Source organism: Rhinopithecus bieti, unplaced genomic scaffold (genome assembly GCF_001698545.2).
Source record: "Rhinopithecus bieti isolate Rb0 unplaced genomic scaffold, ASM169854v2 scaffold_22439, whole genome shotgun sequence".
In the NCBI taxonomy this organism is placed as follows: Eukaryota; Metazoa; Chordata; class Mammalia; order Primates; family Cercopithecidae; genus Rhinopithecus; species Rhinopithecus bieti.
Genome location: NW_016810838.1, coordinates 1,598,994 through 1,624,008, shown reverse-complemented (window position 1 = coordinate 1,624,008; position 25,015 = coordinate 1,598,994). Strand labels below are relative to the sequence as shown.

Below are 25,015 nucleotides of genomic sequence, written 5' to 3'. Positions count from 1 at the left end.
ACAAGCAGATAAAGAAAATGTGGTATATATATATATATATATATATATATATATACCACAGAATACTACTCAGTCATACAAAGGAACAAAATAATGGCATTTGCAGCAACCTGGATGGAATTGGAGACCATTATTCTAAGTGAAATAACTCAGGAATAGAAAACCAAACATCTATGTTCTAATAAGTGGGAGCTAAGCTATGAGGACACAAAGGCATAAGAATAATACAATGGACTTTGGGGACTCAAGGGAAAGGGTGTGGTGGGGGTGAGGGATAAAAGACTACACATTGGGCACAGTGTACACTGCTCAGGTGGTGGGTGAACCAAAATCCCAGATATCACCACCAAAGAAATTATTCACATAGACAGGTGTGGTGGCTAACACCTCTAATCCCAGCACTTTGGGAGGCCCAGGCAGGCAGATGACTTGAGCTCAGAAGTTCAAGACAAGCCTGGCCAACATTGAGAAAACCCATCTCTACCAAAAATAAAAACATTAGCTGGGTGTGGTGGCATGTTCCTGAAGTCACAGCTACTTGGGAGGCTGAGACAGGAGAATTGCTTGAACCCAGGAAGCGGAGTTTGTGGTGAGCCAGGATGTCACCATTGCACTCCAGCCTAGGCAACAGAGCAAGACTCTGGACTCTGTCTCAAACAAAACAAAACAAAACAAAACAAAACAAAACAAAACAATGAACTTTTTCATGTAACCAAACACCACCTGTTTCCCAAAAACCTATTGAAATAAAACAACAAAAAAGAAATGTCTATTCAAGTCCTTTGGCCACTTTCAAATTAGTTTTTGTTATTGAGTTATAGTTCTGAACATTCTGGATATTAATTCTTTATTAGGTATAAATTTGCTAATATTTTCTCCCTCTCCATGGGTTGCTTTTCATTCTGTTTATTGTGTCCTTTGATGCACAGAAGTTTTTAATTTTGATGAAGTCCAATTTCTCTATTTTTCCTTTTGTTGCTTGTGCTTGTGGTGTCACATTCAAGAAATCACTGTTAAATCCAATGTCATGAGGCTTTTGGTCTATGTTTTCTTCTAAGAGTTTTACAGCTTTATTTCTTTTTCCTTTTTTTGAAATCTGCAAATCTATTTTATTTCCATTAGAAAAATATTATCTATATTAAATTTTGGTCCACTTTCTTCTCCTTGACCTCAAATTTAAACACTTAAATTTTACTCAAGTAAAAGCAGAATCACATACCTGACATGAAAACTAAATCATTCACATCATTAGTTTGAATTAGATATGTTCTTGATTATTTCTCAGGAATAATTCCTCTTCTTTCCTACCTGTTATTTCTCTTTTATTTATTGAGTAACTATGTAATAGGTATCTCTTTCCTATATTCAGTAATACAGGTGTAATTTAAAACAGTAACTGGATTCCTTCTCTAATCTTCAATTCATGTTCAACTCTCCCTATTATATGGTATTTCCATAATAACTTCAGATACACTGTCATCAATTGTGAAAATTAAAAGGTTAATTAAGATGTTACATCAGTTGTAGAAATTAAAATGTTAACAATTTCAGACTACAAAGCACTGGCCCACTTACAGTGATGCTGTTGTCAGCGGTGCTTGGACAGCTACTGCTTCAATTTCAATTCGGCTACCTTTGGGCAAAGCAGCAACTTGGTAAGCAGCTCTAGCAGGACAATTACTCTTGAAATACTGTTTGTAGATTTCATTGACAGTATTGAAGTCATTTATGTCAGCCAGAAGAGCAGTTGTTTTCAGCACGTTAGTGAAGTCACAGCCTGCAGCTTTCAGAATTTCACCCATGTTTTTAAGAGCTTCTTTAGCTTCTTCTGCTATCCCTCCTGACACAAGCTGTCCACTTGAAGGGTCCATCCCTATCTGTCCTGAAATATAAATGGTCCTGTCGACTAACACAGCTTGACTGTTGGGTCCAATGGCCCCTGGAGCTTTTGCGGTGCTGATCACCCTTTTGATCAAGGATGACATGACTAAGTCTTCCCTCTTGCAGCCCCTTCAGGAGAAGAAGCCCCAGCACCAGCCTTGCTCGCTTCTCCTACAGGTTTATTTCTTATGTTTACACTGGTGATTCATTTTGGTGAATATAATGTAAGGTAAAGGTCCAACTTCCTTCTTTTGCATGTGGATATCCAATAGGACCTTACATTTTTATGTGGATGTCTATTGAGCCACTGTTAGCATTTTATCACATAATGGGACCCCCTCCTTTGCCTTTCTCATTATAAATGGCCAACAATGACCCCAGCAATGACTCATACCAGTACTTAGAAGACTTAAGCTGTAACCAGTGCCTGAGCTCATGTCTTGTGGAGGTTTACACCAGCACTAACAAGTTGGCAGTGTCTTGTATTACCACTTTGCTTATAATAATATGGCAAAAGGTATCATTATTGGAATTGCCACAGTGGGTTCACCATTCAGACTTCTGGATGTGTTCATGCAGTCAAAATTTCTGAGACAGATGACCCTAATATTGAATTCAGTTCTAAGGTTCTTCATTCAGACAAGAATGACTATGTTTGCTACAGGAAAACTCAGTAGGAAAGCTGACTTGCATATTCAGCACAGAAATGCAAAGGAAAATGAAAAAGGAAAGGAAAAAAGAATGCATATTCATGAAAAATTAAAAATATTTATATTTTCAGAAGTATTGCCAGTTTAAGAAGCTTTGCCAGCCCATGGAGAAAAATCCCTAAAAGGAATAATTGTGAGGTAACTTTCATATGAAATCCTGCTCTTATGTTCTTAATGCTTGTAATGCCATATCTGTGTAGGTTTTCACTTATTTTGTGACTAAATTGGGTATTTTGGTGGTATATAATGGATTTCCAGGAAAAAAACCCCAAATCTATGACACCGGATCTATACCATGCATTGGATGACTATCATTCACTTAATTTCCTAAATTGAGGGTCATATATATTTCAGTAATTTTTTTCTATGTATTTCCTGTATAGTTGAGATCATACTGTATACATATGTTTTCACTTTCCTTTTTCTCTTACCGTGTCTTAAACATTTTCCGATGCCACTGAAACTGCAAACATCCCTGCTAATGGCAGCCCAGCATTTCCTGATACTGATGCACCATGGTACTATGTGCAGTGTTCGTAACTCGGTAGTTTTCCAGTGTTTGTCTATTTCCCTTTTCAGCCCCATGGCACAGGGACCAATTATCATTAGGATCCTATTATCTTTACCACAAAGCACAGCAACCTCAGAAAGCCTTGATCAGTTTTTGTTTTTGCCCAACCCTTCCACATGCATTGCCAAGTCACTCGTGTTTGGGTGCCGTCAGGGTACCGATTATGTCCACACCCAGACTGCGACGTTTATGTTGCTAATACATATATTTGTCTGCTGCAAAGTTCTAGATTGAAGGAGAAACAATTATTTGTCCCCCTTTCCCTTCAGTTCCTCCTTGCCTGGAATGATCTCCTTTTTCTTAGCACTGTCTCTGAATCCTCTCTTTAATTTTCAGTTTACTCTTCTAGTCTCATCAGCTCCATGAAGTTTTCTTCAACCACTCTCGCCCACATTAATATCTCCCTCCAGGGAACTGTCTGCACCTTCACTTTAGTACTTTATTGCCAATCATCTTGTATTATTCTTTGTTTCTTTTACTGTAGATTATAAGTGCATGAAGAGCAGAAATGCTTTTAGAATTATTTTCCTTTCCTATGAGGCAAAGCACAGAAAGGTGACATCCAATAAATTCTAGCTGAATGGAGCAGAGTTGAAGTGCAAACGAATGTACTGACTAAAAGGCTAAAGTGAGCTTTTCCTTTTTTAATAACAATACCGGTGGCTCACGCCTGTAATCCCAGCACTTTGGGAGGCCGAGGCAGGTGGATCACGAGGTCAGGAGATCGAGACCATCCTGGTTAACACAGTGAAACCCCGTATCTACCAAAAATGCAAAAAATTAGCTGGGCGTGGTGGCGAGCGCCTGTAGTCCCAGCTACTCGGGAGGCTGAGGCAGGAGAATGGCGTGAACCCGAGAGGCGGAGCTTGCAGTGAGCCGAGATCGTGCCACTGCACTCCAGCCTGGGCAACAGGGACAGACTCCGTCTCAAAAAAAAAATAAAATAAAATAACAACAATACAATATTTGGCATATGTCCAATATCCAAAGTAAGAATTTAAACCATCTCATTTTATCATCATCTGAACTGGATATTAGTAAAAAAAAATTGCTACTTACTCAGAATTCGTGCAAACCCAAAGTCACAAATCTTGATTATTCCTTGCTTAGTTATTAGAATATTTTCAGGTTTTATATCTCTGTGAATGCACTGTAAGATCATTATTTGATTATTTTTCTGAACCACCAAAATGACAAAGAATAAACATTAACTACTAGTTTAATAGATACACAGCCTATGAGATAAAAACAAATGTGGGCTTCCTTCACTTTTCTAAAAGAACTTAAATTGGCAGTTTTTCACTTGTAACTCTTGTCATACCAAAATTAAAACATTTATTAAAATATTGTTTTATTATTGAAATAATTAAAATTATAATTGTATGTGAAAACTGTCTTTTTTTTTTTAAAGAAGGGATTATCAGGCTAGGTGTGGTGACTCATGTCCATAATCCCAGCACTTTGAGAGGCTGAGGCAGGAGGATAACTTGAAGCCAGGAGTTTGAGGCCACCCTGGGCAATGCACTGAGACCCTGTCTCTACAAAAAAGTTAAAAAATTAGCCAGGCGTGGTGGCATGCACTTGTGGTCCTAGCTACTCAGGAGGCTGAGGCTGAAGGATCATTTGAGCCTGGAAGGTTGAGGCTGCAGTGAGCTATGATCACACTGCACAGAGCCTGAGCAACTGAGCTAGACCCTGTCTCAAAAACAAATAAATAAAAATAAAAAATTAAATTCAAGAAGAGAGTATCATACAATTCTTTCACTTTTTGCTGGTCCCTGTTTAAACTGTATGAGGTAAAACCCTAAATGAGATTAGACTCAGAGTACCTCTAATAACTGCTGCCACCCAAGAGTCACAATTAAGGTTGAAAAACTTGCAGATTTGAGAAATTAGAAAACATTTAAATGATAAAAGCAAAATTCGCTTATAATTAGAATGACCATATTATTTATCATCCAAATCAGGAGACTTCCAAGTGTGAAAGAGGGGCCTATTAATAATCATGCCAGGACAATAGGCACAAACCAGGACTGCCCTGGGTGAGCTGGGGCGCACAGTCCCCTACTTAGCAGAGATTCCGAAGCATTCCTCGACAGGGGATGGGGATCATTTCCACATCCTCACCACGGAGCTATCCTGGAACGATCATCATCCTGAGATGGCCCACGATGCTGTCAGAATCCCTACTGGGAAAGTGGGACCTGTGGCACGCTGACCTCAAAAGCAGCTGTTTTTTTTCTTTTTTTCTTTTTGAGACAGAGTCTTGCTCTGTCGCCCAGGCTGGAGTGCAGTGGCGCAATCTTGGCTCACTGCAAGCTCTGCCTCCCAGATTAAAGCGATTCTCCTGCCTCAGCCTCCCGAGTGACTGGGACTATGGGTGTGTCCCGAGTAGCTAGGATTACAGGCGCTCACCACCATGCCCGGCTAATTTTGTAGTTTTAGTAGAGACGGGTTTCACCATGTTGTTGTCCAGTTTGGTCTTGAATTACTGAGCTCAAGTGATCCGCCCACCTCTGCCTCCCAAAGTGCTGGCATTACAGGCGTGAGCCACCACGCCTGGACCCCGCTATTCTTTCATATGCAGCGGACTTACAATTTGCTGCCTAATCACAATGACCCTGAATGAAGCAGATGCTCCTCGCCGGACAGGAGCGGCCCGGCTAGGGGCCTGGGGGAGGGCAGGCTGAGTAAGCCCGCGCGTGCATGGGCATTCCAGAAATGGGTTTCCATGTTGCGGAGGTGCTGTGAGAAAACAGCTCAGACCTTACCCTTCAGAACTTTCCGTTTATCCACGCTCCCAAAAAAGAAAATGGATGAAAATAATATCGATCTCCATCACTGGGCCCTCACAGGGAACTCTGTACTTTTCAAAGCACTTTCAATTCAAAGCGTGAATTATTTCATCCTTGCAACAATCCTGTGATTGCAAGTGGCCACTGACAGAGTACATGAATTGAGTGTCACAATAATCAACTCCTTCTGCCTCCTTCTCTACTATGCTGTCAGGCCCTTTAAGCATTTTTGTCAATTTGACAATTCTGAAATGGTTGTCTTTGGTTCTCTAATAGCTATCTAGGAAGAGAAAAAGAGCTGAGCCCTAAATTCATTTTAGGTTGCAGAAATGACACTGGTAGCATGAACTTGTTCCTATTTAGTCTCAATTACTGTCAACTGCTTCATAATTTGTATGAAGAGCAGTTAGAAGAAACTTTTTTAGGTCTTTTAAAAGTACTAAGGCCTTAGACACTAATTAAAAAAAAATACATAGGCTGGGCATAGTTGCTGACGCCTGTAATCCTTGCACTTCAGGAGGCCAAGTTGGGAGGATCGCCTGAGCCCAGGAGTTTGATACCAGCCTGGGCCCAATGGTGAAAGTCAGTCTCCACAAAAAATACAAAAATTAGCCAAGTGTGTGGTGTGCACCTTTAGTCCCAGCTACACAAGAGGCTGAGATGGGAGGATGGCTTGTGCCCAGGAGGTAGAGGTTGCAGTGAGCCAACATGGCACCACCACACTCTAGTCTGTCTGACAGAGTGAGACCCTGCCTCAAAAAAAAAAAAAAATTGCTGGAATATAAATGAACATAGTTTTGATATCCTACCTTTTAAGCAACACACTTAAGAAATTTAGACTAACACTCTGAGTCAGTAACACTCACTTATAGTTGGTGATTACATTAGAACAGGTTATGTCCTTTAAATGAGTTTGCATCAAATTCTAGAATTTCTAGACTATGTGTAGCATTACCAAGTAAATGGATTTACATCGATATCTGTCCATTGGCCTATACATATGTTTTCTGGATCTAATCCATGTGAAATTTATAGCACTTATTTTTCAACCAAATATACAAAAGGAAATGAAGTATTGACATATCCCAAAGGAACATTTATTGGTATAGGAGCAGGTAAGAGAAGTTATTGATGAAGAGTGAGAGGATACTGAAGAAATTTAAAAGGGAGTAAAAATAATTGGAACCTGGCTGGGTGCGGTGGTTCATGCCTGTAATCCCAGCACTTTGGGAGGCTGAGGCAGGCAGATCACCTGAGGTCAGGAGTTCGAGAGCAGCCTGGCCAACATGGTGAAACCCTGTCTCTACTAAACATACAAAAATTAGCCAGGCATGGTTGTGGGTGCCTGTAATCCCAGCTACTCAGGGGGCTGATGCAGGAGAATCGCTTGAACCTGGGAGGTGGAGGTTGCAGTGAGCTGCAGTTGTGCCACTGGACCCCAGCCTGGGCGACATAGCAAGACTCTCAAAATAAATAAATAAAAATTAAAAAATAAAATTAAAAAATAAATAATTGGAACCATAAGAAACAGGGCATGGGGGGGAAGAAGACGCTTAGAAATACAGCATTCACCTACTCCACTGCAAAGCCACACTCAGTGCAAACTCTCTGCAACGCCTCTTGCAATCAGCCTATTTTCCCTCAAAGAACAAGAAGCATGCAAGTCTCTGTTAATAAAATAATTTTAATAAATTGAGTTTTATACACAGCTTTTTTTTTTTTTGAGACAGAGTTGCTTTTTGTTACCCAGGCTGGAGTGCAGTGGCACGATCTTGGCTCACTGCAACCTCTGCCTCCCGGGTTCAAGTGATTCTCCTGCCTCAGCCTCCTGAGTCACTGAGATTACAGTCACCCACCACCATACCTGGCTAATTTTTTGTATTTTTTAGTAGAGATGGGGTTTCGCCATGTTGGCCAGGCTGGTCTTGAACTCCTGACCTCAGGTGATCCACCCACCTCAGCCTCCCAAAGTGCTGGGATTACAGGCATGAGACACCACACTTGGCCTTGTACACAGCTTTTAGCAAACATTGCTCAGGTTCGGTTGTTGTGGCTGATGGGCAATCTTTTTTTTTTGGCTCACAAGCCAGCCAAAAGAGATATCTATGGTATTTTAAAACTGACTTTTAACTTTAAAATCATCTCTGCAAACTTGCACACCAGAAATTGCTTCTTAAATAGCCTGATAAAAACAATAAATAGTTTTTTTTATTATCTGATAAATTTATTCTCTTGGAGCCTTAGGCATGGATACTCATACAATGAGGAGAAAAGGGACTCCCTCCTCAACAACCAAAACATAAGGATCAACAAGATGCTGATGGAAGTTGCAGCCTGGCCTGCTCCTACCTCAGAAGTCATTTTTGCCAGCTGGGCATGGTGGCTCATGCCTGTAATCCTAGCTCTTTGGGAGGCCAAGGTGGGAGGATGGCTTGAGGTCAGGGGTTTGAGACCACCCTGGGCAACACAATGAAACTATCACTACAAAAAAAAAAATTTTTTTTTTTTTTTTTAATTAGCCATGCATGGTGGTATGTGTAGTCCCAGTTCCTTGGGAAGCTAAGGTGGAAGGATTGTTTGAGCATGGGAGGCTGAGGTTGCAGTGAGCCGTGAAGGTGCCACTGCATTCTAGCCTGGGCAACAGAGCAGGATCCTGTCTCAGGAAAAAAAAAAAAAAGAAGTCATTTTGCCATTTTGAGATGAAGCCCCTTTCCCCTCTTCTCTAATCAATACAGCAAATATATAAAAATCCATGGGTTCATTATGGTGTTAAATGGATCACTTTGGTTACCTCACTCTAGTGATATTATAGGGTAAAACAGCACCAAATGAGTAGGTATTTTCTTAAGTCCTGCGCTTCTCCAAATTTAATGTGCACATGAATCACCTGGAGCTCTGGTTAAAATGCAGACTCTGATTCAGCAGGTCTGTAGAGGACCTCAGATTCAGCAGTTCTAACAAGCTCCCAAGTGATCTCTATGAACCATAGTTGGAGTAGCAAGGCCTGAATCCCTTGGTACTTTAACCTTCAGTGTCCTGCTTAGGATCTCGACTCTTGAGATGATAAGGTACACATGGTCTCTACAGGTTGAAAGCTGTGAGTCGTCAGCAACACCACTGGGTCAGATTGCCTTTTCTATCCTTTGAGACTATCATGGGAGTTCCTTTAAAAATAAGGAGAGTATGAAGGTTTTAGTTGTATTATTGTGACAGCTTTATATATGGCTTAGATTTTTTTTCTTTGCATGCATTTTAATTATAGATAAATAAAAAGACAGATACACAAAGGCTTACCATAAGAAAATGAGAAGGAATTTCCATCTTGGAGGATGCAAATTTGTCTGAAAAATTATCTTTTTTTTGAGACAGAGTCTTGCACTGTCACCCAGGCTGGAGTGCAGTGGCCTGATCTTAGCTCACTGTAACCGCTGTCTCCCGAGTTCAAGTGATTCTCCCACCTCAGCATCCCGAGTAGTAATGGGATTACAGGCATGCATTACCATGCCCAGAAATTTTTTGTATTTTTAGTAGAGAGAGGGTTTCACCATGTTGGCCAGGCTGGTCTTGAACTCCTCGTCTCAGGTAATCTGCCCACCTCAACCTCCCAAAGTCCTGGGATTACAGGCATGAACCACCATGCCTGGCCTGAAAAATTATTTGTTTTTAATATTTAATTAATTATTTGTATTTAATGATAACATATTATCAATCAGAAGTTTTCGGTGTTTTAAAGCTTAGGGTATAGAATGTGTTGTTCCAAGGGCAGAAATGATGGCAGTTGCGTTGGTCTACAATAATGTTTGGGTCCACTGGAGATAGTCACAATCAGTTAGGCAGTTTGGGTTGACTGACTGATTGACTCATTCAACCAACCAACCATTGATCCATCCATCCATCCATCCAACCATCCATCCATCCATCCATCCATCCAACCATCCATCCATCCATCCATCCATCCATCCATCCATCCATCCATCCAGTTATTAAATAAATATTTATTGAGCACCCTTTATATAAAAATATCCAATTTAGGTATTAAAGAGATACAAAGATAAAGCAGCCACAGACATTGAATTCAAGCTTATAACCAAGTACTCGGAAAGTGTCTGGTTATATAGGGATAAACACTTGTGGTAAGTGGTATTTTTAGAAATCATTTTAACTACCCATAAAACTCCTGCAGCAACTTTGATACCTCCTATAGCATGGTGGAAAGCAACAGAGATAAGGATTCCATTTGGCATCATCTTTATTAAGTATCAGAAAGCACAATTTGCATCATGAAAAATAGGTTTACATAGTTTGTGAAAAATATCCCTCTACATTAATAGAAAATAAAAGCTTTTGATTTAACCTAATAAAAACTTCACTGACTTTCCTAAAAGTAAAGAAAGCTTCCCCTCCATACTGAAATGTATTCCCATGATCTTATACTTTCTTTTTCAGCAATCCTAGACTGCTATGATAGACATTCTGCTGGCATCAAAACTGACCATATGGTACTCTGTATCATTGCCTCAGCACTGTCTCTGTCTAGGCACCAACTCAAAAGGGCTAGATATATTTTTTAAAAGCTATCATTGGCTGAGTGCAGTGGTTCACACCTGTAATCCTCGCACTTTGGGCATCCAAGGCAGGAGTTTGAGGCCAGCCTGGGCAAGATAGTGAGACCCCTGTCTCTGCAGAAACAAAAATTGGCTGAGTGTAGTGGCATGTGCCTGTAGTCCCAGCTACTCAGGGAGGCTGAAGTGGGAGAATCACTTGAGCTCAGGAGTCTGAGGCCCAAGTGCGCTATGATCACGCCACTGCACTCCAGCCTGGGCAACAGAGTGAGACTGTCGCAAAAATACAATGATATATAGCAAAGGTACCAGGAGCCAACTTGAAGAAGCTCTCGTTGGCCTAAGATGGGAAAATCTGAGCATCGGAGAGACCAATAACAGCAAAGAATCGAAAACACCACAATACAAAATTGGTGTTTATAATGGTGCTCCAGCCACCTCTCCCCAAAACGTGTCACTGTTGCTAAGATACCCGCTCATCACCCTGAGTGTTGATAAACAAAAGTAGCCAGAATCCATGAGGGTGAGTTCTTTTCCATACAATTCCAATTATTAAATGCAGAAGGCATAATAGAATTAGAAAATCACTGTCATGAAATACTAGATGCAGGCAATAATCATCACTGGAAGCTAAAACCACCAGGGAAACAATGTTGACAGGGAAAATGATAATGGAGGGGACCAAACGAATACCTCCTGAGCCCACTCATCAATTTTAACATTCTCGAAAGTGGGACAAGTGGCTGCTATACACCTCATGATGGGGATGCGACAGGAAGTGTACAGCACCACGTAGGAGGCATTCTTATCTAAAAAAAAGCTGAACCTGAATATGATCAAGCCTCTAGATATAAACTCCAATTTACAGGAAATACAAGTGAAAGAACAAGTTAAGTTACGTACAGGAAACAGCCAAAATTATTTCTCTAACATAGTTGTATTCAAAGTGTGGTTCTTGAACCAGCAGCTTCAGTAGCATCTGGGAAAAACAGAAGACATGCACATTCTTGGGGCCCTACCTCAGACCTACTGAATCAGAAACTCTGGGGACGGGACCCAGGAAGCTGTGTTTTCACAAGCCCTCCTAGTGATTTTGATGCATGCCCAAGCTTGAGAACTACGGCTATAAAAGATTCATGAACTTTTTTTTTTTTTTGAGACAGTCTCACTCTGTCGCCCAGGCCGGAGTGCAATGGTGTAATCTCAGCTCACTGCAAGCTCCGCCTACTGGGTTCACGCCATTCTCCTGCCTCAGCCTCCCGAGTAGCTGGGACTACAAGCACCCGCCACCACGCCCAGCTAATGTTTTGTATTTTTAGTAGAGATGGGGTTTCACCGTGTTAGCCAGGATGGTCTCGATCTCCTGACCTCGTGAGCCGCCCGCCTTGGCCTCCCAAAGTGCTGGGATTACAGGCGTGAGCCACCACGCCCGGCTGGAAATGGCTTTTAAAAAGGAAAGGAAAGGGGGACTTAGATTGCTATAGAGTAAAGGATTTAAGAGACATAAAATAATAGTAAAAAAAAAAAAAAGTACCATGGGGTATTACACTAGCAATATCCTGAAAACTTACTATTATTACTTTTGGAGACAGGGTCTCATTCTGTCGCCCAGGCTGGAGAGCAGTGGTGTGATCTCGGCTCACTGCAACCTCCGCCTCCTGGGTTCAAATGATTCTCCAGCTTCAACCTCCCAAGTAGCTAGGATTATAGGTGTGCACCACCATGGCTGGCTAATTTTTATATTTTTTCATAGAGATAGGGTTTCTCCATGTTGCCCAGGCTGGTCTTGAACTCCTGAGCTCAAAGCCATCTGCACGCATTGGCCTCCCAAAGTGCTGGGATTACAGGCATGAGCCACCACACCAGCCCTGAAAAATTATTCTAGCCCAATTTAAACATAGTTTTGGCCGGGCGCGGTGGCTCAAGCCTGTAATCCCAGCACTTTGGGAGGCCGAGGCGGGCGGATCACAAGTCAGGAGATCGAGACATTCTGGCTAACACGGTGAAACCCCGTCTCTACTAAAAATAATACAAAAAAACTAGCCGGGCCGAGGTGGGCGGGCCCTGTAGTCCCAGCTACTCGGGAGGCTGAGGCATGGAGAATGGCCGGTGAACCCGGGAGGTCGGAGCTTGCAGTGAGCTGAGATCTGGCCGTGCACTCCCAAGCTGAGTGGACAGAGCGAGACTCTGTCCTCAAAAAAAAAAAAACATAGTTTCAGGGGTCACTGGCCCTATGGCAAAAGGAATCATTACATTTATTCAAATTTTTAATTCATAAGGAATTAGCAATTTGATTCTTACAGAAATTGGAAAGAGTCATGAATAATGCATCACTTTTTTCTCATATTTTGAACTTTCTTTTGTTATTTCCTTTTCTTCTTTTTTGCAGACAGGGTCTTGCCCCAGGCTGGTCTCAAACTCTGGGGCTCACTTGATCCTCCTACCTCAGCCTCCCAAAGTGCTGGGATTACTGGCTGAACTTTTGTTTTGCTTCTTTGACTCCTACTTTCCCTTTGTCTTCAGCTCTCCAAACAAAACCCTGAGCTATTTAGAAGACTCATCATGAAGAAATGAATAAATTCATTAGAAAATGTTACGTTATGTATATGACAGAAATTAAGAGCTTGAAGTGTTTGCCATAATACACTTTTGATCACTCCATCAGCAACTCTGAGGGAAAAAATAAAAAGGGAAATGAAAACTCACAGGATAACGTTCCAGAAGCAAGGGTTGGGAACAGAAGTGGAGTGGCGAGGGACTGCCGTGTTCAAGGAACATCATGCAGAGGGATCCTAAAAAAAATACTTTAGTGAAAATTGGGCTTTACTATCTTTTTATTATAGTTATGTAATTTCCTTTTGTAATTTGAATTTTTTACATCCACAAAATGATACACACTTATGAAGATTCAAAAAATATAGAAAAGTAAAGGAATAAAATGTGTTGGGTCAAATCTTGCTACCTCAAAATAATGGCTATAACTTCTGGTTGCTGTCTCGTTAGGCATCTCTGTTCCTCTCTCTCCCTGTCTCTCTCTGTACTTTTTTTTTTTTTTTTTTTTTTTTTGAGACAGGGTCTGGTTCTGTCACCCAGGCTAGAGTGCAGTGGCATGATCTCAGCTCACTGCAACTTCCTCTTTCGGAGTTCAAGACATTCGATTCTCTTGCCTCAGCCTCCCAAGTAGCTGGGATTACACCACCATGCCCAGCTAATTTTTGTATTTTTAGTAGAGATGGGGTTTCGCCATGTTGGCCAGGCTGGTCCTGAACTCCCAATCTCAGATGATCCATCTGCCTCACCCTCCTAGAGTGCTGGGATTACAGGTGTGAGCCACTATGCCCAGCCAGTATTTACTTTTTAACTTTAATTTTAAAATGAACACATTTGTATGGTTCACATTTTAAACATATAAAAGTATATACATGAAGTCTCTCTGACACCTGCCTAGCCACCCATTTATTTTCTTCAATTTCACCCCGACCACTTTGAGAAACGTTTTATGCATAGAGGTACAAATACCAACATGTACACATATATTTTAGTGGCTCCAGAGGAGATTATTATATGGCTGTAGCATAATTTACTTAGTCTCCATTGATGAGCAGTTCAGTTCAGCCAATTTTCATTTCTAGAAACTCTTCAATGAATATCTGTAATCATCCATCTTATGATATTTATGCAATTACCTTCCTAAGATAAGTTCTAGAAGTGGGATTTCTGAGACCAATGGTAGACACCCATTACATTTTGATCCTGCAGGGACGAAATTCAGGTAGACCTGAGACTTGGTTTTGCAGGAAAAAAGGTATACTTGGAAGATAGCTCTTCAATTCATCCAATTCATGTTGGTGGTAGACACTCAAGTTATTTTGTAATAGTTACTTGTCCCTGGTAAGCAGATAGCCCAAAAGGAGGCCAGGGAGAATAAGGATCCCATAAGAATGGGAGGGTGTAAGCTTCTTGTCTCTGGCAGACTCATCACTCTATATAGAAAATATTGGGAAGTATCATGGGCAGGTGTGTTTTCCACTGGGGATTGGGGGTCTGGGAAACTTACTCTGTTTGCGAGTATTCTATTTTATGTAACCATCTCCATGAATTATAGCAATTACATTCTCTGTAACTTTTCTGTTGGTAGCTTTCCATCACTCACATCACTGTCCCATGATGATGCCTTCACATTTACACACTGTCAAACTATCCTTTCTGAGGAAGGTTATACCCATTTTCACTCCCACCAAACATCTGTGCATCAAAGTCCCTGTCTCCTCATTGTCTTGCCAGCATTTGGTTTTGCCAGTGTTATGTTTGCCAATCTGTGGTTAAAATAAAAAGATGTCTCGTGTTTTTTATTTGCATTTCACTAATTTTTAGTGATTATTATTTTTCACAGCCTTATTGGATACTACATTTCTTCTTTTGTGTAATTCCATTTCATGCGTTTATTGCATTTTAAATTGGTCTGTTCACTGCTTTCTTACTGATTTACAAAGACTCAATGTATATCACGGTCTGTTATATATGCTGCAAATATTTTTCTCAGTGTTGTTTGTCTTTCAGCCCTGTTGATGGAGATGTGGCTGTTGTCTGTATATTTTTTAAAAATCTGAAACATAAGGGTTTCTTTTACTAAATGTCAACTATAAGGATTTTCTTAATTTAAAAAAATTATATTATGTAATACCCCAAACATATCCATTATTCAGATTTAATATTTTATCATATTTGGATACTTAAATCATATATTTAGATCACTTTTTAAAAACTGAACATGTGCAGATGTAGCTGACTTTACAGAACAGTGGGAAGGCCTAGGCATGACTCAGTTATGACACTAGCTACAAGATACCACCGTGTGAGGCTGAAGTACACGCAGAGAAAAGCAAGCAATGTACATGGTATTTTCCTCAGAGCAGTTTCCTGATCTTGTATCACAATTATGGTGGTATGCCCTTGACATCAGTGGCCCAGTGGCAACCCTCTGACTCCAGTTCTCCTCATTATTAATACTGTGAATGTACCTAATTCTCATGATTAAATCCCTTTCCACTTGAAGTGTCTATTTCCAGCACTGAATTCTGATATAACTGTATTCTCCCCACTTCACCTAGAGTCAAACCTGAAACAACATTGTTTACATTTTTAAAATATGAGGCAGGAAGAATAGTATAGCCATTTTGAGCACTGTGAGATAGGTCGCTTGAATTCAAATCCCAGATATGCTGCTTCCTTCCTACTTTATAATCTTTTTTTTTTTTTTTTTTTTTTTTTTTTTTTTTTTTTTTGAGATGGAGTCTTGCTCTGTCGCCCAGGCTGGAGTGCAGTGGCCCAATCTCAGCTCACTGCAAGGTCCGCCTCCCGGGTGCACACCATTCTCCTGTCTCAGCCTCCCGAGTAGCTGGGACTACAGGCGTCGGCCACCACACCCAGCTAATTTTTTGTATTTTTAGTAGAGACGGTGTTTTACTGTGTTAGCCAGGATGGTCTCGATCTCCTGACCTCGTGATCCACCCTCGGCCTCCCAAAGTGCTGGGATTACAGGTGTGAGCCACCGTGCCTGGCCTCTACTTTATAATCTTGAACATACATTATTTAAGTTCTCTGAACTTTCAGTTTTCCTCATGCATAATAACAGAATAATATCTCATAAGTTTATGGAGTAATCTGTCCCCTCAATGTCTGGTTTTAACACCCACATGGGTTCTGGAGATATAGGTCTGAGATCAGATAAGGCCAGTCGATGGGATTGAGACCCCCATACAAAGACAGAAGAGGTGCAGAATAGCAAGAGGCCCCGAGGAGAGAAAGAACTGGGAGTGTGGGGAAGACAGTATGAGGCCAGGTGTGAGTGTGGCTGACGCTTGAGTGAAGGAGACGGGAAGATTGGCAGAGACCAGTCCATGGAGGGCCTCAGAGTTCTAGATCTCGATAAGAAATTTGGATTTTATGCTAAATTCAAAACCATTGAAAGAAATCAAGCAAGGAAGTGACATAATATGGAGAATGGATTTCTGGGGGGCAACACACATACAGAGAGAGAAATTAGGAGGCTAATTCAATAACCCAAGTGAGATTTGGACACTTAGATTACGGTGGCAGCAGTGAGAGGAAGGAAAATGGATTTCCATCCTTGGGAGGGACTAGCAAGGGTGGAGCACATGCTCCTACTAACATGGGAACAGAACGCTGGTCTGGTCGGGATCTAAGAGCCTACAGGTGCAGGAGAGTAAGTACAGGAATTGGGAAATGAGGTAGGGGCTAGGATTCAGAAACTGCAAAGCCCCAATTATTAGCCTAAATAACATGGAATCAAGAATGAAGTAATTTCATAGGAAAGTAATTTCATAGGATGTTAAAGATGCCTTTAACATGAAAGAGGATGTTTAAAGGCATCTCACAGGAAATGTCACATTCGGTTCAGTTAGCTTCCAAGAAGGCAGATTCCGTCAGGGGCAAAACAACATCCCTGATCGTGCAAAGAGAAGATAGCCATCAAAGAGAACCACAAACCACCACTATAGATCGTGCAAAGAGAAGATAACCATCAAAGAGAATGCACATCCACGCGGTGCTCAGTCCAGAAAGATAGAGTGCTGCAGCACTGTTCAGCCACAGGCAGCCTTTTTCAAAGCATCTTGGAGCAAAATGAACCTCTGGTGAAATCAAATGATGCTCAATGTTTAAATATTATATTTTGGGCGAGTGCAAAACCAAATATTTGACTGGTTCAGAAGTAATTGAGGTTCTTGCCGCTAAAAGTAATACTAAAAGTCGTAATGAAGGCCTTAAAGCAAACATGAGACACCACAGTTCAAGTCCGAATGGGTTAACAAGAAAGGGTAACATGATGGGGGAATTCAGACTGAACTGCTCAGAATATGCTCCTTGAATCACTCAGAGGAAGACCTGATGCTGACATCAGAAGTCACTACCTGGAAGTTTGTTATAAAAACTTAATAGGGGAAGCTTGATTTCATTATTACTACCCAAGATGAATTCAGTCCTTCTCAGTAAATCTTTACTATCCTAGAATAAAATCCAGCCTTGTTACTATGGCCTATCAGGCTGTTAATAACATTTTACTTCCATTTCCCTTCCCAACTTTATTGCCTATCACATCCCCAAAGTCACTCCATCCTAGTCCATTATTTTCCGCTGTTCTCTGAACATGCCAGGCTTATTTTATCATTTATTTATTTATTGAGACGGAATTTCACTCTTGTTGCCCAGGCTAGAGTGCAATGGCACAATCTCAGCTCACCACAACCTCTGCCTCGCAGGTTCAAGTGATTCTCTTGCCTCAGCCTTCTGAGTAGCTGGGATTACAGGCATGCACCACCACACCTGGCTAATTTTGTATTTTTAGTAGAGATGGGGTTTCTCCATGTTGGTCAGGCTGGTCTCGAACTCCTGACCTCAGGTGATCTGCCTGCCTCAGCCTCCTGAAAGTGTTGGGATTACAGGCGTGAGCCTGTAATCCCTGGCCCCCCAGGCTTATTTATAACTTCAGTCAGGCTGTTAATAACATTTTACTTCTATTTCTATATTCACTTCTATTTCTACTTCTATTAACAGTTTATTGTTCCTTTTACTGTCTTTTGGTGATGAGTAATTTTCTGTGTTAACTTGACTAGGTTAAGGGATGCCCAGATAGCTGGTAAAACATTATTTCTGCCAGGTGCAGTGACTCGTGCTTGTAATCCCAGCACTTTGGGAGGCTGAGGCAGGAGGATTGCTTGAGCTCAGGAGTTTGAGACCAGCCTGAGCAACATGGCAAGACCCCATCTCTAATCAAAGTTTAAAAATTAGCCAGACATAATGGTGAGTGTCTCTGGTCCCAGCTGCTCAGGACGCTCAGGCAAGAGGATTGCTTGAGTTCGGGAATTTGAAGCTGCAGCAAGCCATGTTCAGGCCACTGCAGAGAGAGAGACAAGTGAATGAGACCTTCTCTCAGAAAAACAAAAAAACCCAAAACATCATTTGTGGTTGTGTCTGTGAGGGTGTTTCTGGAAGGGATTCACATTTGAATCAGTAGACTGAGTAAAGAAGACCCACCCACAATGGTGAGGGTAGGCAGACAGGCATCATCAAACCTGCTGGGGGCCTGGATACAACAAAAAGGTAGAGGAAGGGTTGCTTCTGTCTCCTTGAGCTAGGACATCCGTCTTCTTCTGCCCTTGGATGTGGAAGCTCCTGGCTCTCAGGCCTTTGGACTTTGAAGCTTTCTGTCCTCTTGGGCCTTAGGACTTGGCCTGAATTAGACCATTGGCTTTCCTGGTTCTCTGGCTTGCAGATGGCAGATTGCGGAACTTTTCTCCCTCCATAATCACACGAGTCAATACCCATAATAAATCTTCTGTTATCAATACCTCTATGTATCGTATTGGTTTTGTTTCTCTGAAGAACCTTGACTAATACACCTCCTGGGCATTCTCTAACTTCACGCTGTGCTTTATTTTTCTTCAAAGACTCATAACGCTTCTTTATTGCTGGACTACATCAGAATGTAAATGGCACAAGGCAAGGACTTTCTCTTGTCCATTATTAGAGCCCCAGCACCTAGAACAGGACCTGGTACCTAATAGGAGCTCAATTAATCTTGTTTCTCTGGCACTCCCCAGAAATTTTATAAACTAAAACCTTGCGACAAATGTCTTTCTCTTTAAACTAGCTAGAGTGAATTCTGTTGTTGAATCCTGACCAATTCAGGACATGGTACCAGAAGTGGATGTGGGAAACAATCCAAGGCTGTGAGAATCTAGGATTGGGTATCTGATGTAATGGGGTCTGAAGGGCAGCATCTAATTACCATTAATGGCGGGGATGCTGGCAGATGGCCACCCAGTAATAAAACAGGTATTTATTTATTTTATTAATTTTTTTTTTTTTTTTTTTTTTTTTTTTTGTTTTTTTTTTTTGAGACAGAGTCTTCGCTGCTCTGTCACTCAGGCTGGAGTGCAATGGCGTGATCTTGGCTCACTGCAACCTCCGCATCCTGGGTTGAAGCAATTCTCCTGCCTCAGCCACCTGAGTAGACGGGACTACAGGTGCCTGCCACCATACCTGGCTAATTTTTTGTATTTTAGTAGAAATGGGATTTCACTCTGTTGCCTAGAGTAGTCTTGAACTCCTGACCTCAAGCAATCTGTCTGCCTCGGCCTCCCAGAGTGCTAGGATTACAGGTATGAGCCACTGTGCTCGGCCTGAAAAGGGAATTTAAATGGTCACCTGTGGCCATCTGGAATAAAATGCTTATTCAAGGCGAGGCTTTGGTGAACTAAATGTGATAGAACAATATGGGAATATAGGTAATAACAGATATGTGAGGTGGTCTGGCTGCTTCTAATTTCACTGGAGAAATTAAAGAAAAAAAGCACAGGTTCAGAGCTTTAATATCTTGGTTCAAGGCACAGTTAGGACATCAGGTATTTTGATATTTACCCTGCAAGAACCCCTTACTTCTTGTTTCTGTAGGACCCACTTTACAGATCCACTGGAACTACCGTGAGATTGCTAAAAAACTGACACAGACAATAACCCTGCAGGGTGCTCAGTGACAACAAAGACTGAATTTATGTGAGGGTAATTAGTTTCTCAGTTAATGAGATGAGAAGGAGAAACTGTCCAGGAATTGGAATGTGACACTTGAAAGTATTCATGTAACTAAGAACACCCTAACTTCCTCCCAAATTTTTCTTCTTATGGGAAGTAGCCCCCAAACTTGTACAATGAGGCTGCTTCCGCCTTGCTGCAGACTCTCAGATCTCACCTGAGGCAGGTGCCTTGTGTGGGGATGTCCACTCTCTTCAAGCCTCCTCTCCCCACCTCCCCTCAGGGTCTCCAAACCTTAACTAAAGTCAGATCCCAGCATGACTCAGGGGGCCTATAACAAACTGAAACAGAGGAAGAGGAGATTTACATAGTGAAAAGAAATACAAAATTTTGCTGATTTATAACGGGGAATGTATGAAGAAATGGATTTCACGGGTGTTGGACCAGAGGGGAAGAAATACGACTTTAGAGTGGGCTGATTATAACAATATGGGCACAACTTATTCGAGATTCTGGTCCCCCCCCTCCCCCACTTTTTTCTGAGATGGAGTTTTGCTCTGTCACCCAGGTTGGAGTGAAGCGGCATGATCTTGGCTCACTGCAACCTCTGCCTCCCAGGTTCAAGCAACTCTCCTGTCTCAGCCTCCCGAGTAGCTGGGATTACAGGCACCTGCCACCACACCTGGCTAATTTTTTTGTATTTTTAGTAGACACAGGGTTCCGCCATGTTGGCCAGGCTGATCTCAAACTCCTGACCTCAAGTGATCTGTCTCCCTCAGCCTCCCAAAGTGCTGGCATTACAGGTGTGAACCACCACACCTGGCTCCAGATTCTGATTTCAGCAGACCACCTGGGGCATCCAGGAATGATTCTAGCTAGTTGCTGAACTGGTTGACTGAGAGTGGACTAAATGGTTGCCTATGCCAAAGGAAGTTAAGACACCAGAAATTCATTAATAAAATGAGGGAGAACCGGAACTCAGAGACTGGAGGAGACAGAAACGTTGAAGAGAATTTATCATAGACAACATGCTCATCGAGTACCCAGCTATGTCTCCCCATAGCATTTAATGGTAATGCTAATCTATACTTTTCTCCAAATCTGCAGCATTGCTTGCAGTTTTCTATTTTGGTAAAAAGCAACATGCCAGACACTTCTACTAGGCTCTTCCACCATAACAGCCTTCATTCCTTAGATCAGAGAGCCACCTCACTTCTGTTCCTGTTGTTAGTGTATTTATTTCAGCAACTCACTTAGGAAATGGGAAAATATTCACCAGGATGGATCTGTGGACCCACTGGGGCAACCATGAAATGGATTTGAGTCAAAATTCATTTGCCACCTGACTGTCATTAAGCTCCCCATTCCCCCAAAACTGGTGAACCACAGTGGTTTTCAAGGTCACTGGTCACTGGCTTTACTTTATGGAATTTTGCTCTTGTTGTCTAGGCTGGAGTGCAGTGGTGCAATCTCAGCTCACTGCAACCTCCACCTCCCGGGTTCAAACAATTCTCCTGTCTCAGCCTCCCGAGTAGCTGGGAATACAGGGTCCCACTATCATGCCCAGCTAATTTTTGTATTTTCATAGAGATGGGGTTTCACCATGTTGGTCAGGCTGGTCTTGAACTCCTGACCTCAGGTGATCCACCCGCCTCAGCCTCCCAAAGTGCTGGGATTACAGATGTGAGCCACCGTGCCCAGTCAATAATGTATTTCTTAATACTCCTGATTCAATGTCATCCTTCCACCAAGGCACACCCATAACCTTATGGTAAATTTCTATGCTCAATTAACTGATAAAGAAATCCAAGTTTAATTTACCAATGTACATCATGTGTTGTCACCAGTCAGAAATGGACAGCCACAGTTTTATAAACCCATGTAGTAGTTGTAACACTATAATAATCTATAATTGTTCCCCTGTAATCTGATTCTTCATCAGACTTTAAACTTCTTTTTTTTTTTTTTTTTTTTTTTTTTTTTTTTTTTTTTTTGATGGAGTTTTGATCTTGTTGCCCAGGCTGGAGTGCAATGGCGTGATCTCGGCTCACTGCAAGCTCTGCCTCCCGGGTTCAAGCGATTCTCATGCCTCAGCCTCCCAAGTAGTTGGGATTATAGGCACCCACCACCACACCTGGCTAATTTTTGTATTTTTAGTAGAGACAGGGTTTCACCATGTTGGTCAGGCTGGTCTAGAACTCCTGACCTCAGATGATTCACCTGCCTCGGCCTCCCAAAGTGCTAGGATTACAGGTGTGAGCCACTGCACCAGCCAGATTTTAAACTTCTTGAAGGCAGGATTATTCTATCATGTGTAGTGCAATAGCAGTTTAGGGAAATCCTCCCTGTTGACAGGAGTGATACTTCCTATCACTATCCCATTTAACTTACTATTGGGCTTTGTAGAAAAAAAAAAGGATCTTAGAGAATGAGAATAGAATCACTTTAATCAGATGATGCCAATTGTAGCCGCTCTTATACATACAGTTTCTCTACTGGAGCAAATCCAACACAGCCTCACTACCTTGGATGCATCTATTGATGTAACAAATGCTTTTTTCTCTATCCAGTAAGTAGAGAAGCTTTCATCTGGCAGGGGAAGCAGTACACTTTCACCACCTTACTTCACTGTGACAAAACTCCCTTTTCTTTTCTTTGTTTTTAGATGGAGTCTCGCTCTGTTGCCCAGGCTGGAGTGCAGTGGCATGATCTTGGCTCACTGCAACCTCCACCTCCCATATTGAAGTGATTCTCCTGACTCAGCCTCCTGAGTAGCTGGGACTATAGGGACCATAAGGGCACACCACCACACCTGGCTCATTTTTTGGTATTTTTAGTAGAGATGTAGTTTTACCATGTTGGCCAGGCTGCTCCTGAACTCCTGACTTCAAATGATCTGCCTGCCTTGGCCTCCCAAAGTGCTGAAATTACAGGTGTGAGCCATCGTGCCCAGCCCAACCCTTTTTTTTTTTTTTTTTTTTTTTTGAGACAGAGTTCTAGTCTGTTGCCCAGGCTGGAGTGCAGTGGTGCAATATGGGCTCACTGCAACCTCTGCCTCCCGGGTTCAAGCGATTCTCCTGTCTCAGCCTCCTAAGTAGCTGGGACTACAGGTGCATACCACCACACCTGGCTAATTTTGTATTTTTAGTAGAGATAGGGGTTTCACCATGTTGGCCAGGCTGGTCTTGAACTCCTGACCTCAGGTGATCTGTCCTCCTTGGCCTCCCAAAGTGCTGGGATTACAGGCATGAGCCACTGTGCCCGGCCCAATTTTTCTTTATGCTATAATTTAGTCATTGGGTCCCTTCATTATCTCACCATCCCATGGCTCAATCCACATTCACTACATAGATGATCTTTTTTTTTTTTTGAGACGGAGTCTCGCTCTGTCGCCCAGTCTGGAGTGCAGTGGTGCGATCTCCGCTCACTGCAAGCTCCGCCTCCCGGGTTCACGTCATTCTCCTGCCTCAGCCTCCCAAGTAGCTGGGACTACAGGCGCCTGCCACCACGCCCGGCTAATTTTTTTTTGTTTTTCAGTAGATACGGGGCTTCACTGTGTTAGCCAGGATGCTCTCGATCTCCTGACCTCGTGATCCGCCCACCTTGGCCTCCCAAAGTGCTGGGATTACAGGCGTGAGCCACCGCACCCGGCCACATTTATATTATGCCCACACACCAGTTATTTCTCCTACACGTTTCCCCCAATAAACAATAGTCCAATAGGCTTGGTATGTATACTAGCTGGTTGTTTATCTCTGTTTGGTATTCACTGGACTTAGGCCTTTACAAATACTCTCTTGCCTGTTATTTAAGTAGATTTTAGGAAAGGAGTGCAAGTAGATGAATGCTTTAAATTAATCATTGTTATCTAGAAGTACCCAGCATTTCATAAAAGAGTAGCATATTCTAGATTGTTCCTATTTGCATTACTCCATGTATAATAGATTGAAGTCTCAGGGCTGACCCAAAGCACTACTGAACACTAGCAGTGCTAAGCACATTTGTAAAACTTAAAAGTGCAAAGCGGGATGGTTCAGAGGTCCTCGGCACTGCAAAATGTATTCAACAGAGGAGTTGCTTGAACATGCCTTGCTCTTTCTTGTGTCTGTGCATTCTTCCAGGGGTGACCATCTGGCCAACTCCTCTTCCTTTTCAAAACCCAAATGCTGCCTTCTCTGCAGAATCTCCCTCACTTCCTGGGGTCAACAGATGTTGGAGTTGCTTCTCTTGTGCATCCCTTGCATCAGCATTAACCCAATCAACGTAAGCATTTGTAGTTGTTACTTTCAATATCTGTCTCTTCATTACATTTTAAGCTTCTTGAGGGCAGGATTGTGCCACTATAACTGTATCCTCTGCACCAGTGTAAAATGCTCCATGAAATATTTTTTGAGCGAAAGAATGCTAGGCATGAGGAAGCCATTAAGATCAATGAGACATGAAGTATGCCCTCAAAAAACTTACACTCTAGTGAGAGAGAGTTTGCACATAAAAACATATACAGTAGGAGGGGCGGAGCAAGATGGCCGAATAGGAACAGCTCCAGTCTCCAACTCCCAGCGCAAGCGACACAGAAGACTGGTGATTTCTGCATTTTCAACTGAGGTACTGGGGTCATCTTACTGGGGAGTGCCGGACAATCGGTGCTGGTCAGCTGCTGCAGCCGGACCAGCAAGAGCTGAAGCAGGGCGAGGCATCGCCTCACCTGGGAAGCACAAGGGGGAAGGGAATCCCTTTTCCTAGCCAGGGGAACTGAGACACACAACACCTGGAAAATCGGGTAACTCCCACCCCAATACTGCGCTTTAAGCAAACGGGCACACCAGGAGAATATATCCCACACCTGGCCGGGAGGGTCCCACGCCCACGGAGCCTCCCTCATTGCTAACACAGCAGTCTGCGGCGATCTAACCGCAAGGCAGCAGCGAGGCTGGGGGAGGGGCG

General features: G+C 42.3%; 1 protein-coding gene and 1 pseudogene across 1 annotated transcript in view; both read right to left on the bottom strand.

Annotated features, from left to right (window-relative positions):
• The window catches only part of CDKL4 (cyclin dependent kinase like 4), a 63,216-nt gene that overhangs the window by 29,603 nt on the left and 8,598 nt on the right, over positions 1-25,015 (bottom strand). The window contains exons 3-4 of the mRNA XM_017892937.1: positions 13,117-13,189; positions 4,222-4,312 (exon numbers count right to left, since the gene is read on the bottom strand). Coding sequence (XP_017748426.1) covers positions 4,222-4,312; positions 13,117-13,189 — 164 coding nt within the window. The remainder of the gene's footprint in view (positions 1-4,221; positions 4,313-13,116; positions 13,190-25,015) is intronic.
• On the bottom strand, positions 1,572-1,985 carry LOC108542777 (ribonuclease UK114 pseudogene; annotated as a pseudogene).